The 13292-nt window shown below is 62.3% G+C and overlaps 1 protein-coding gene across 1 annotated transcript; it reads left to right on the top strand.

The window, feature by feature from the left end:
• The first annotated feature begins 214 nt into the window (after positions 1-214).
• On the top strand, positions 215-13288 carry LOC135454425 (tRNA (32-2'-O)-methyltransferase regulator THADA-like). The gene is made up of 31 exons (XM_064726529.1): positions 215-330; positions 775-952; positions 1122-1208; positions 1482-1509; positions 1771-1919; positions 2094-2216; positions 2440-2560; positions 2795-2949; positions 3439-3523; positions 3781-3917; positions 4220-4417; positions 4773-5469; positions 5557-5709; positions 5802-5911; positions 6041-6201; positions 6440-6606; positions 6878-7063; positions 7537-7688; positions 8040-8183; positions 8462-8566; positions 8728-8928; positions 9177-9327; positions 9441-9675; positions 9819-10058; positions 10174-10399; positions 10504-10710; positions 10879-11117; positions 11313-11549; positions 11979-12245; positions 12338-12543; positions 12656-13288. The coding sequence occupies exons 1-31, from the start codon at positions 227-229 to the stop codon at positions 12946-12948; spliced, it is 5742 nt and encodes a 1913-aa protein (XP_064582599.1). The 5' UTR covers positions 215-226; the 3' UTR covers positions 12949-13288.
• The last annotated feature ends 4 nt before the right edge of the window (positions 13289-13292 follow it).

The following is a 13292-nucleotide window of genomic DNA, read 5'->3' as shown; positions in this document are numbered from 1 at the left end:
GGGAAGCACCGCGAGTCCCGGCCGGGATGAAGGAATGAGCGAAGCACGGCGGGTCCCGGGCAGGGTGAGGGAAGGAAGGAAGGAAAGAGGGAAGCGCAGCGGGTCCCGGGCAGGCTGAGGGAAGCACGGCGGGTCCCGGGCGGCGCTGCGGGCGGTGCTGTGCCGGGACAGCGCCAGGGGGCGCCGCCGAGAGCCGCAGCGGGCCCGGCTCTGTGGTGCGGCCGCCATGGGCGCCGAGCGGGAGGCGCGGGCCTGCGCCGCCTTCTACGGCTCACGGGGCCTCGCCCCCACGGTGCTCTCCTGCCTGCGCTGCCTGCGGCACTTCGCGGGGTAAGAGGGCGGGCCCCGGGCAGGGAGCTCCCGGTATCCCCCGGCGGCGGCTGCACCGGGAAACCCCCGGCGTGTAGCGGCCGTGCATGCCGCGGGCGCGGGTCGGGAGGAGGGAGGAAGGGAGGGAGGGCAGATCGATACCCAGAGAGGGTTCGAGCCACGCTCACGGTGCTCCCCATTCCCTTCCAGCCTGCTCAGCAGCAGCAGGGCTGCAGGGTTTAGGATTTTCGTGCCCTTCTGCCCACCAAGGGTTTGCAATGCGCTGGGCTTTGAGGATTCCGTGTAGCTGCCCCCCTGCTGCCGCCCCTCCGTCCCCGCTCCGGGGCAATGCTGAGCGCAGCTGGGAGAGAGCAGCACCGCCGGCTGGGGCATCCCAAGCCCAGATCCCGCTGAGACGGGGTATTGAGCCGAGGTAGCCTCACCCCTGCCCTTGTCCTGTTCCAGGAGCACTGCCAAGAGATGCAAGGAGAAGCACCTGGAGGAGGCTCTCCAGCTGACACGGGCGCTGAGCGAGGGTCTGCAGGCGCTGGGCGAGGCAGAGGCACGACCCCTGCTCCGCTGTGTCCTGGCTTTCCAGATGGAGGCAACCAGCAGCTGCAGCTCCTTCCAGAAACTGGAACAGGTCTGTAAGGCTGGACTGGCTTTGCCCACTCGTGGCACAGCCCTGGAGCTTTCTGCCATCCTTACCAGCAAAGGGGCTCAGAGGTGGTGCAGGCTCCCCCAGTAGCTCTTGGCAGTGGTGTTGCCCTGGGGTCTGGGTAGAGCAGCTGACTTGGGGTGTCTCTTGGCAGATGGTGACCCAGCTCGCAGTGGGGAAGGAAGCCCTGCTGGCCCAGGAGGTGGACACACTGCTGAGTGGCCTGGCTCTGCAGGGAGAGGTGAGAGAACCCCAGCTGTGCAGTGTCACTGGCTTACGTGGGGACTTATCTGGAGACCATGTGTCACAGAGACCTGGTTTGGCTGCCTCCAGTCCTTCACTTCACTTCCCATGATTCTGGGGATTTGCCCTTGCTTGCAGCTGGCAACACGTGGCTGTCTATCACCTTTGCTCATCCCTGGGGCAGCTTTTGGCACTGGCAGAACCCTCCTGACCAAGGCACTGAGCCCCAGCATGTTGTCACACAGGACAAACTATCCTTCTGTCCCTGCAGGTGCTGTCTCCTGAGGACCTTCAGTCAGGTCAGCCTCTGTTCTTTACCTTCCGGGGTTTTCTCCCAGCTCACACCACGAGGGCACAGAACATTTCCTGCCAACCCAGACTGGGTCCTCTGTGCTCATGGGAGGGGAGCAGGGATCAGCCAGATCCGTGTGATCTCTGCAAGGTCCCAGACAAGCCAAAGCATCCCCTGCATCCCAGCCCCTTCTTACCTCACTCACCACCGCTCTTGGCTGAACTGGTAGCAGGAGGGCCGGGGGCTGATGCTGTTCCCTTGCCTGCAGTGTCCATGTTCCTGGAGGAGAGCAGCCTGGGCCGGCAGCACTGGCGGCAGAACCTGCCCCTGCTGCTGCAGCGCCTGGCCAGCACCCTGCACTGGGTGCTGCAGGGCCAGCCCACACCTGGCAGCACCTGGGGCTACCTGGTCATCAAGGTAAGAGCCACCCTGGGCAGGGGGGAGGGATTGGTACCTGCAGGGACAGGCTGGGCACCGGCAGCAGTGTCCAGAGGGATGTAACGCTGCTTTGAATGGCCCTTCCTGGGGCATTGCTGCTTTTTCAGAGGTAAGGAATACTGATCATCCCTGTGGCACCTCCTGCTCCTCCAGGCCTGCCTCCAGGTCTTCCAGGTGCTGCCAAAGGATGTGGCTCCCCTGGTGTGGAGCACATCAGGAAAGAGTGAAACCCTGCAGAGCCTCCTGGGACTGCTGCTGGAGGTGGCCTGGGGGAAGGTGGGTACAGCCCTGGGAGGGGTGGGACTGCCTGTCCCAAGGAGCAGAGCAGTGCTGTCCTTCCCAGATGCTTTCCCCATTCCCATCCCCAGGGCAAGCCTGCAGAGACAGCTCAGTGTCTGTCATGTCTGAGAGACCCCATGTAGCTGTTTGCAGGGGCAGTTAAATGTGGTTGGGGTTTCAATGGTGTTTGAGTTGTGCCTTTGCCTCCCTGTGAGTCCAGGCCCTGAACAAGGACACGAGGCTGCTGGCGGGCACAGCCCTGAGCATGTTGGTGAACACGGCCCCCCAGCCCCAGCACGGGGCCAGTGCAGTGCTGACCCTGTTCCAGCTGCCCAGCCAAGGTGTGTGCTCCATCCTGAGCTGAGCAGGGCCTCTGGCAAAGGGTGGCAGGCGTGTCTGGGTGTGAGGGGACAGGCGCTGGTGCCAGGCTGGACTCTGCTGCTCTCTCGGGGTCTGGGGGCTCCAGCTGTCTCTGGCCACCTCCCTTGGATGCTCTGGAATGAGCCATGGCAGTTGCTCTCAGAGCAACATTTGGGTTTGCCACCTTCCTTCCATCCAGTGGGGCCATTTTCCAGCAGGCACTGGGGAGCTGAAGTTTGGGGAGCTGGTGGTGGAAGTGCCCCCTGTCCTGGAACCAGATGGGCTGGAGAAGCTGGTGCTTACCAGAGGTGTGCTGACATGCTGCAAGATGGAAATCCTCAGCTGCCAGCTGGAGAGCCTTCCCAACAAGGTAGGAGAGCTCCAATCTGGTGGACAGGGCTGGAGGAAGCCCTTGGAGAGGGCTGGCAGCTGTCTGTGGTGCTCGCAGATCCCTGGGGGATGAAGCCAGGCTGCACCCCTCCACCAGCAGCTCCATGCATCCCACTGAGCACAGGCATTGGCCAAAGAGCTTTTTCCAAAGACATCCCAGCAGGGATTTCTCTTTCCTGGAGAGGTGGGAAACAAAGTGATGCCAAAAGCCCCTACACAAGCAAAGCAGTGTTCACCCTGTGTTCCCATGGCATGAACTTGGGGCTGTCCCTGCAGAGCACAGCCTCATCTCTGCCCAGCTCTAGCCTCTCCCAGGTCTTCACGGGCTGAGCACTGCCAGGCAGGGAGCAGAGGTGTGCTCTGTGAGAGCAGGAGGACCAGGCAGCACTCTCCTTGCCTGTCTCATGGCAGGGTTTTCTCCCTGGAAATTCTGTGCCTGCCCTCTCCCTGAGCTGCTGTGCCCCTGCAGGCCTGCCTGCTGCTGGACGTGGTCTTTCCTGCTGTGTGTGCCCTGAGCAGGGAGCAGAAGGACTGCCACTACTACTGCTTCCAAGGTAGGGGACAGTGACCCTGCCATGTGGGGAGGGCTGGGAAGGTGCTTCCCAGGGAAGGTGCTGGGTCTTGGTAGCTGGTTTGGAAACTGCTGTTAATTTCTGTTCCTGCCCAATGGACACTTGCCCTCTTGGGGTCTTGTGTACTTAACAGAGGAACTGCTTCCCCTGCACACAGGGTCCTTTAGGCCACAGCCTGTGCTGGCCCTGGTGCAGGTGAGTGTGGGGGAGGGCTGCAGCAGAGCTCTCTGTTTTGGCAGCCTGTGCGCTGTGGCTGCAGCGCCTGCGGGAGGGCCTGGCTGCTCTCTGGCACCTGATGGGGACCCATGTCCTGGCCCAGGACTCTGAGCTCCTCGAGGAGCTCACCCAGCTGCTGTGGAACAACGCAGAGACCCCGGTAAGGACACAGTGCCAAGGGCACCAAATGTGGCAGCCAGGAGCAGCTCTTCCTTCTCCTGCCTTCTCCTGGCTCAGCTGCTGTCCCTAGCCCATAACACATCCCTGCTGTTCAGCTCCATCAGCCAAAGAGACTCCCTTGCCTGCAGGTGCCAGGGCAGGGGCAGTCACACTGCTGGGGTTGTGGCATTTGTCACACACAGGCTCTAAAGGGCCATGTCCCAGTGCTTCACCAGCCACAGGACAGCAAGACACGAGAGGGAGCCCACCCTAACCCCCCTGTTTGTTGTCCTTCTCCCACAGGTGGAAGGTGTGTCTGAATTCATCCACAGCTCCTTCCGATTGCTGCTGGAGATCTACCACCTGGAGTGCCAGCACTTCCAGGACCAAGAGAGACCCCTCTACCAACAGATGCTGCAGAGGGTGGTCTCAATGCCTTGGCAGATCAAAGCAAGATACGTGCCCCTGTGTGCCATCGTCCCCTACATGGGCAGCCAGCAGGTAGGGAAGGCAGGGGTTTGGGAGTCTTGGTGCCAGCTGGCTCTGCTGCTGAGGTGGCACAGCCTCAGTCCACTGCCTGTCACCTTCTACCCAGCTCAGCTGCGTGGGCTGGGAGCCTTCCCACCCAGAGGGGCTATTTTAGTATCCCTGGGGTAGTGAGCTTCAGCAGTGCATCCCTGGGGAGTACCAGCGGGAAGGGAAGCTTTGCCTGTCAGTGCCCACCAAAAGCAGCTTTGAGGTACCAGAGATGCTCAGTGCCCGGGGTGACTGCAGTGTGGCCTGTACCCATGTGTCTTTCCCCCACATGCAGCTTTCAGCCTGACAGGGAGATGAGGGTGACCTGCCTTTGTCCCAGGTGCTGGATGCCTACCCGGACCTGCCACAGCATCTCCTGAACTGCCTCTCCACCAACCACCTGTGTCCTGTGGCTGCCGAGGCCTACAAGGAGCTGGTGCGGCAGCAGTGCCGCGAGTGGCGGGATGGGCAGCGGGGCACAGAGGAGGCCCTGGCAGAGCAGTGGGCACTGCGCTGGCTCCCCCTGCTCTCCCAGGGCCTCTGCTCTCCCCTGCCCATCCTGCAGAGCAACAGTGCCAACCACCTCCTCACCTGGACCCTGCGGCAGCTCCCGGCCACACAGGCACTGCTGGCAGCCCAGTTTGGTGGCCAGGACACGATGTCGCTGCGGGCCTGGGTGTCCGTGCTGAAGGCACAGAAGAGTGTGGCAGGGGCCCTGCCGCTGGGGGAAGCGGCTCTGGAGCGGCTCTCCCGCTGCCTGGGCACCCGTGAGGAGGGCGTTCGGCTGGCGGCGCTGGGCCTGCTCTGCTGCAGCCCCAACACCAACCAGCCCCTCTCGGGCACCGAGGTGCGGCTGCTGCGGGACTTCCTGCCCCTCAACCTCAACTGCGACTCCTCCTCGTTCCGGCAGCTGCTGCAGGCAGCCGTGAGGAAGGCGCTGGTGCGGCTCAGGGACAGCTCGCTGGCCCAGCTGCGGGGGAAGGCGCCGCGGCGCTCCGGGCCGGCAGAGGGAGCAGAGCAGCTCGCCCAGGCAGTAGGTGAGGCGGGCACTGAGCACCTGCGCCACAGCCCTGGGAGATTCATGTGTGCCCGGCATCCCTTGCTGCCATGCTCTCTGCCCACAGGCTTTGTGGAATGGCTGCTGCAGCTCAGCATCGCCTCACTCAGCCCAGGCTCCAACTACCAGAGGAAGAAGACGGCTCTGCTCCTCCTGGCCGCTGTTTTGGAGACCTGCACAGACACCTGGAGCCCTGACAGGAAAAAAGGCCAGCCCCCACGTGAGTACAGGCAAGCTACCTGGAGTATCACCTGTAGCTGTGGGGGATCCTCCCAGCCAGTCCCACCCCACCACCCCATGTCCCCATCACAGGGACCATGGCCACGCTGCTGAGCTATGCCAGGCAGAGAGGCTGCTGGGACTTCTTCTCCCAGCCCAGTTTGTTGGCACTGCTGAGCTGCCTGCAGGACAGCACTAATGAGGTGAGCCTTGTAAAAGCAAGGGGAGGTTGTGAAGGTGCCTGCCTTGGCCTCCAGCAGGCTTAGAGAATCTCACCATGGTTCCCATTCTCCCATGTCCCACTTTTCCCCATGTCTTCTCTGTCCTGGCAGATCAGAGACTTGGCCTCGGAGCTGCTTGTCCGCTACTTCCCTACCACATTCCCTGAGCCCATTGCCCAGGATCTCTTCCAGCTGGCCCAGGACACCCTGGGCAGCCCCCGTGTGCAGGAGGCTGAGGCTGGAGCTGTGCTGATGAAGACCATCCTGCAGAAGTATGAGCTCCTGGCATGCCCCTCCCTTTCCCTGTGGTGGCACAGGACCCTCCAAGAGTGTGTTGGCAGCACTGGTGCTTCACCAGTCTGTGGTTACAGATGGGGTTTGCAATGGCCTTACAGTGGGAAGCTGGGGAGGGCTGAGCTGTCTGCACTGGGGGAGGCAGGAGCTCCTGTGTGGCACAGGATGGGCAGGAAATTCCCTGGTACTCACAGCAGGATCTGCCTGTTTCCCCAGGTCAGACAGTGGCACCATGAAGAGCCTGTCCCTGGAGGCTGAGGCAGCCCTGACACTGCCCAGCCAAGGGCTGTGCTTTGCCCAGCACCTTCTGCACGTGCTGCAGGCCCAGTTCAAGGTGGCACGCCAGGACCTGCTGCAGGCAGCAGCCACAGCACCAATGCATGGTACGGCCCCAGCTGGGCAGGGCAGGGCAGGGAGCAGCTCCTGCAGCAGCTGCCTGGGACCTGGAGCAGCCCAGAATCATGGCAGGACTCTGGCCATTGCTGGTGCCACATCCTTGCCTTGGTTTCCCTGTTTTGGCACTGCCCCTGCCTTGCACACCCCTCACCCAGGGCCCTGTTGCCTGCCCTGCCCCTGAGCCACGTTAGCCATGGGCTCAGGCAGGAGAGGCAGGGCTGTGCTGACAGCACGTGAGCAGAGGTGTTTGTTCTGCAGGAGCCATCGCTGCCCTGCGCAGGTGCCTGCTCCAGGTGCCAGAGGTGGCCGTCTCCATGCAGGCAGCAGAGCTGGTGCAGAGCTGGCAGGAGCTCCTCACCTGCCTCGTGACCACAGTGAGAGACATCACCTCCCTCCTCCTGGGGGCTCTGCAGAGCCAGCAAGGCCCTGGTGCTGATGAGCAAGGTGAGTGTGTCCCCATGGCAGCAGAACCAGCCCTGGGATCCATCCCTGGGATCCTGACTACTCCATCACAGTCATTCCTGGCCCAGCAGCCCTCCAGCCCCAGGGGAATGCACTTACTTTGGGCTCAGTTCCTCTAGCAGGGGACCCTTGTGGGGCTGGGCCTGGCTTTGGGTCCCTTTCTCAACTCCGTGGGAGAACAGGAGCACTGGAGGCAAAAGCCTTCCAGGAGCAGCAAGGCACCTGCCAGATGGAAACAGTTGGGAAAGAAGGGGCTGGCAGAGACCTTACAGGCCTTGGAAAGAGCAGTGGGAAAAATGCAGCTGCATTCCTGATGGGCATGTGGCAGGGCAGGAGCCATTGCATTTGTGTGCATTTGTGTGCATTCTGACAGGACAGCAGGTCCTCCCAAACCCCAGCAGCATCCCCCTCACACTGCCCTACACCCTGCTCAGACCTGGCTTTTCCTTTTGCAGCTGCTGCCCCATCATTTGCAGAGATGGGCAATGCCATTGGCTCCCTCATCATGCTGGGGAAGGGCCAGGGGCAAGAGGAAGAGGAGGGTGACTCAGTCCTGCTGTCAGAGGAGCACAGCCTGATCCTGACGTGCTGCTGGGTGTCAGTGAAGGTGGGGACTCCTCCTCATGTCACTGGGAGAGGGACAGCCCAGCGTGGCACCCATCATGCAGCCTTCCCCAGCTTCACCTCCCCCTGGGGCATTCCCTGGGGATGAACAGGGGAGAATTTCTGTCCTTACTTCAGTGCTCTCACAGATGTCCTCACCCCCTTCCAGGAAGGATGCAGCTAGCAGGCTCCCAAAAGCAGCCCCCTCCCTGCCCTTATGGAGCCCAGCTTCTTCCCAGACACTGCCAGTCCCCTGCTGTGGTACAGCCAGGCTACCTGGTTTGCAGCCCTGCTGCCACCTATCCCAGCTTCTCCTCCTCCCTGCCAGACTTGCTGACCTTCCTCTTCTTCCCAGGAGATTGGGCTGCTCCTGGGGGGCCTGGCTGAGCTGCTGCTCTCCCCAGCACTGCCTGCTGAAGTGGGGCCCCTCCTGCCCCTCCCCACCCTGCAGATGGCCACCAGGGTGTTCCAGGAGATCCTGCTGCGATGCCGGCACTGGGTAAGGGCAGACCTGGGCCCTTGGCCATCCCTGCAGCCCTGTCCCTGCCCTGGCATGCTGGGGGAGGGAGGGCAAGTGCAGTGGGGCAGGGTCTGCTGGGGGACAGGACATGGGGATGGCTGGAAGTCCCCTGGCTGGGATCCCAGTGCCAGACCCTATCACATCCCACACCATCATGTCTTGTCACTTGCTCTTCCCCTTCAAAGAGTTGTCTGGGGGCATGGGGGTCTCGTGGGTGAAGCCTTTGGGGTGCTTGTCCTGACACTGCTCTGCCCCAGGGAGCAGTGGAGGGCTGCAGCATGGGCTTCACCAAATTCTGTGCTGCACTGCTGAACCACCCGGATCCGGAGCTGCAGGCCATCCCACGGGCTGTGCTGGAGCAGGTACAGTGCTCATTGTGCCTCTTGTTTCCCCAGGGAGCACCAGAGGCATTCTGCACTCCCTGGGACAAGCACCCTCCTGGCAGCTGAGATGCTGGTGCCCTCCTGGCAGGGCAGCTGCAGGTTTCCAGCCACACCTCAGGTGGATTTTGTTTCTCTGTCAGGGCTTGGAGGCCCTGGGTGGGCCGCGGAGCAGCTCGATCACGCGCCGTGCTGCCGGCTTCCCCATGCTCTTCCTGTGCATCGTCAGCGGGGAGGCCCCGGCGCAGGCACGGCCCCTCCTGACCCGCTGCATCCAGACCCTGCTGAGCTTGGCTGCCACGGCACTGCCACAGGACTGGGACCAGACCCTCGACCTCCCACAGGTTAGTGTGGTGTTCCTGGCTGCTGGATCCCCTTTGGGTACAGGGTGACCTGTGCTGGGTCCCCTGAGCTGTGTCAGGTACCCAGTGTGGGACCCTGAGAACTCAGAGTGAGCAAAAACCCCCAGCCCTGGTCACACTGTTCAGCCTGGGCGCTGATGGCCTTTTTGCTCCCCTGCCTTTTCTCCCCCATTCCCCTGACATGGTAGCATGAGCCCCCTTGTGACACGGTGCCCCTGTGCTCTCCCCAGGTGTGTGCCCTCCACGTGCTGCAGACGCTGGTCCGCGGGGCGGGGCTGGGCGGGGCAGTGCTGTGCCACGCCACACCCATGATGGCCCTGGCACTGCGGGGCCTGGGCTCGCCCTGCTGGGCCATGAGGAACGCGGCCATCCAGCTCTTCAGTGAGTACTGACAGAGATCCCACAGCCCCCAGGGCTCGGAGCCTGTGTGCAGTGAAGTGCAGGGGGTTGGCAGGGTTGGATGGGACCTCACACTGCCTTCTCTGTCCCTGCAGGTGCCCTCACATCCCGGCTGCTGGGACAGCCGTGGAGCCACAGGGATGGCTGCCCATCAGAGGGGCTGAGCCTGCACGCCTTCCTCGGGCAGCACCCAAAGCTGGGCGCTGTGCTGCTGGGAGAGCTCAAGGTGGCCACAGCACCCACATCAGGGGGGCCCCGCCTGCACCCTGCACTCCATGCCATCCTCACCCTCTTGGCCCAGCTGCAGCCTGGCGCTGACATTGCCGGCAGGTATGGGGGCAGTGGGGATGCTGTGCCTCAGCCCAGGGCTCATGCAGTGGGAAGGGCTCCCATGGTGCTGAGGCTGGCCCTGGCTCTTGTGAGACTTTACTCCAGCCAGAGCATCACCACATGGTGCCCTTTTTGCTCCACAGTCCCTCTGCTCCCTTCCTGGAGCCACTGCTGGGGCTGGCAGAGAGCCCCATCTACGCCGTACGAGCGATGGCTGCCAAGGCTCTGGTGCCCGTTGTGGCCCCTCCCCAGCGCTGCAGGCTCCTCCTGCAGCTGGCCCGGCAGCTCCCTGCAGCGCCCGGGCAGATCCGCTCGCACAACGCCGTCCACGGGCACCTGCTGCAGATGCAGGCACTGCTGGGCTGTGCCACGGGCACCGGGGGGTGAGTGTTCCACGCTGCCTCCCCAGCTGGGCTCACCCTGTGCCAACGCAGCCCTTAGGCCACAGGAGTGCCCATCTCAGTGCTTGCCCCATGGTGAGGCTGTGTCTCCACGCAGGCTGTCGGCCGAGGCGCTGCACCCCGTGGCTCTGCAGCTGGAGGCGCGGGGCTGGCTGCTCACCCCTGCCCAGCGCTGCCCCCTCGTCCGTGCTGCCTTCCTCCAGGTCCTCGCCCTCCTGCCCACATCCTTCAGCCCTGGCTTCGCCCAGTACATCCATGACACCATCAGCGCCGAGCTGGGCAGCCTCCTGCAGGGGGGAAAGTCAGGCTGTGCCGAGCCACAGGTACTGCACATGGCCATGCCTGACTGGCAGTGAGCCTGGGCAGGGGCAGGGGGAGCCATCACTCCAGGCTGAGCACTGGAAGGGGAATCCTGTTTTCCCTGCAGGTGGGCTCAGCCATCCTCCACCAAACCATGGCCCACTTCATGTGCAGCGAGGCAGCCCGGCTGGCGGACAGTGAGCGCATTGCTGCTGTCTGCACACTCCTCCAGCAGCCCAGCCCTGACATCCAGCTTGCCATCCTGAGCAGGGTGATTGCTGGGGAGGGAGGATCCTGCAAGGAGCTGGAGAACGCTCTTGGGCTGACATTGCTGGTATGATGGGGCTCAAAAGTCACCAAGTAAAGCAGGGGGGGCCCAGTGAGATCCCATTGCTGAAAGCTTGGTGCTCCCCAGGCTGAGGGTGCATGGGTGCAGTGCAGTTGCCTGGTCCTGCAGTGCTAGGACCACTAACCATGTACCTTCTTTCCCATTGTCAACTAGGAGAGCTTGCAGTCGGTGCTGCAAGAGAGAAGGGACAAAGAGTTCCTGAGATTGTACCTTGAGGCTTTGCTGCATCTTTACAGAGATCCTTCGTCATGGTCCCAGGAAGCTTCCAGTAAGCTCCAGGGCTCCTCAAGATCATGCCTGGAGATGCTGCTGCACATGGTGGAGGCTGAGTGTCCTGGGCCTGATCTCCTCTTCCAGGCACTGTGTACTGCCAGCCTGCTGCTTGCCCACCAGTAGGTCCTTGCTGCTGCTGGGGAACTGCCCAACTCTTCCAGCAGATTCTTCCTTAGTCCTTACTAGAAACAGAGCCCTGACTTCCCTCCCATAAATCACAGCATTGCACCTGGCTCCTGCAATCTCAGGCCAGCCGGTGACCTTTGGAGCAGCAAGGTGTGCTTGAATTCGCTCTCCTTCCCTGGTCTTGGCAGGTGTGGGGACGAGGACGCTGCGCTGGTGGAGCGCTGGTGTGCGGCCCTGGAGGAGTGCAGCCGCTCCGCCTGCTCCGAGCTGCTGCGGCTGGCGGCCGCCCGCTCCCTGCAGCTGGCAGGGCCCAGCGTGCTGCAGCCATCCCTGCGTGGTACCCGCTCCCTGCAGCTGGCAGGGCCCAGTGTGCTGCAGCCATCCCCGCATGCTGCCTGTCCCTCGCTCGTCCCTGTGGCTCTGAGGTAGGTCACTGAGCCCATCTCTGGGGGTGACTGTGCTTGCAGCACTGCTCCCTGAAGCCCCAGCCCCAGCCTGCTGCAGGTTGATGGACTCTGCAAAAGGTGCCCCCTGTAGAAACTCAAGGGTGTTGAAGAAAACCCCGCTCATTCAAAAATCAGTGGCACTCAAGAGCTCACAGCCTACAGAAAGACCTGTGGGTGGCATTTTAGTACAAGCAGCCAGTCCATTATGAGCACCAGATGGCATTGCTGAGTCCTCAATCCCCAGCACAGCCCCTACCCTCCCAAGCTCTTGGGTGGTGGGTGTGTCTTTCACAGTCCAAGGAAAAAGTCCCTCAGAGAAGCATTCTTCTGAGGTCTCATCCTCCCCTCCAAGCAGGCTGGGATGCTTTGGGGCATGCAGCATGCTTCCCTTTCCTTCCCTTTTCTCAGGCTGATAAACATGGCCATTCACCTTCTGCAAGATGAGGAGCGGGAGGTTCGGCATGAGGCCTCAGGATTCGCCAGCCTCCTGCGGCAGAGCCCGGGGGAACTGCTCCAAGATGGCTGCATCTTTGTGCAGGACAATGTGGGGCTCCAGAGCCTCCTAGAGCTCCTTCTGGGAGAGTTCGGGGAGCACCCTGAGACCTTCAACTCACTACTTCAACACATCCCCGTCTTAGATGTCAGGAGTGTTGTGGAGGAGCTGGAGGCCAACAAGTGAGTTGCTGGAGCTGTGGACTGGCACAAGGGAGTCTGGGGTACCATGGGGCCAGCTCTTGGCTTCGCTCATACCTCTGCTTTGCCCCTAGAGCTGTCAGCCTGTACAAGGAGGATGAACCCAACGTTTTTGCAGAGCCAGCTGTCCTGGCACAGCAGCTGCTCCCTGTCCTGGTGCAGCTCCTGGAGAAGGCTCCCACTGGCAGCCCAGTCCATGCCTCGGCTCTGCAGTGGCTGGAAGCCACAGGCCCCGGTGTGCTGAGGGACCTGCAGTACTGCAGACACTGCTGGAGCCAAGGTATGGTGAGCATGGAGTACCTGGGACAAGCAAGCGGTGTCCTTGTTCCCCAGGCCAGCTCTGCCCAGGGGCACCCTGCCACACTCACGGCTCCTTCCCTGCTCTCGCACAGGTCCTGCTGCCCGCTGGGGGATGAAGGCGCTGGGCTGTGCCAAACTCCACACAGCCCTGGCCGTGCTGCTGGTGAGGGCCCAGCTGGTGGCACAGGTGCTGCGGGTGCTGGGGGAAGGTGCCACCGCCACACCAGGCCTGGGCTGTGGCTCCCAGGCGTTGGAGGAGGAGCTGGAGCTGGTACAGGGGCTGCTGGTGGAGCAGGGGCTGGCTCCTGTGCCAAGGCAGGACAATGCACCAGGAGAGCTGGGACCACTGTCGGGGACTGACAGCTCCAGGCATGCAGCAGTGTGACATGACATCCTGCATCCATCTCCCTCCATTTCCTGGATGCTCTCTCTGACCAGCATCCAGGCCTGCAGGTTTGGTGGTGTAACTCAGGGGAATCCCACTCACAGTGTGGGACACACTCACTTTTGTTCCCAGTTTCTAACTGCAGCTGAGGACTCCAGTACAGCATTGCCTTGGCCCATGTCCATGGTTTCCTTGCCCTCAACTCTGGCTGGCAGGAGGGGACCTGTGCTCCAGAACTCTCACACCCCCTCATGCTCAACTCCCACCACCTGTTTTTTTAACCAGCACTTTGGTCCTTGGCCGACCTGGGCTTTTATCCCAAATAAAGAGGCCAAGAACATTCC

This window comes from Zonotrichia leucophrys, chromosome 15 (assembly GCF_028769735.1).
Source record: "Zonotrichia leucophrys gambelii isolate GWCS_2022_RI chromosome 15, RI_Zleu_2.0, whole genome shotgun sequence".
Taxonomy (NCBI): domain Eukaryota; kingdom Metazoa; phylum Chordata; class Aves; order Passeriformes; family Passerellidae; genus Zonotrichia; species Zonotrichia leucophrys.
The sequence above is the reverse complement of the archived record's forward strand: the minus strand, read 5'-3'. Positions and strand labels throughout refer to the sequence as shown.

What these genes read in the sequence shown, in the direction of transcription:
- LOC135454425 (XM_064726529.1), top strand. Translation starts at nt 227, where the DNA reads ATGGGCGCCGAGCGGGAGGCGCGGGCCTGCGCCGCCTTCTACGGCTCA. An exon ending in GCTGCTGGGTGTCAGTGAAG is followed by an intron (nt 7,689 to 8,039) that starts GTGGGGACTCCT and finishes TCTTCTTCCCAG; the next exon opens with GAGATTGGGCTGCTCCTGGG. An exon ending in CTCTTGGGCTGACATTGCTG is followed by an intron (nt 10,711 to 10,878) that starts GTATGATGGGGC and finishes ATTGTCAACTAG; the next exon opens with GAGAGCTTGCAGTCGGTGCT.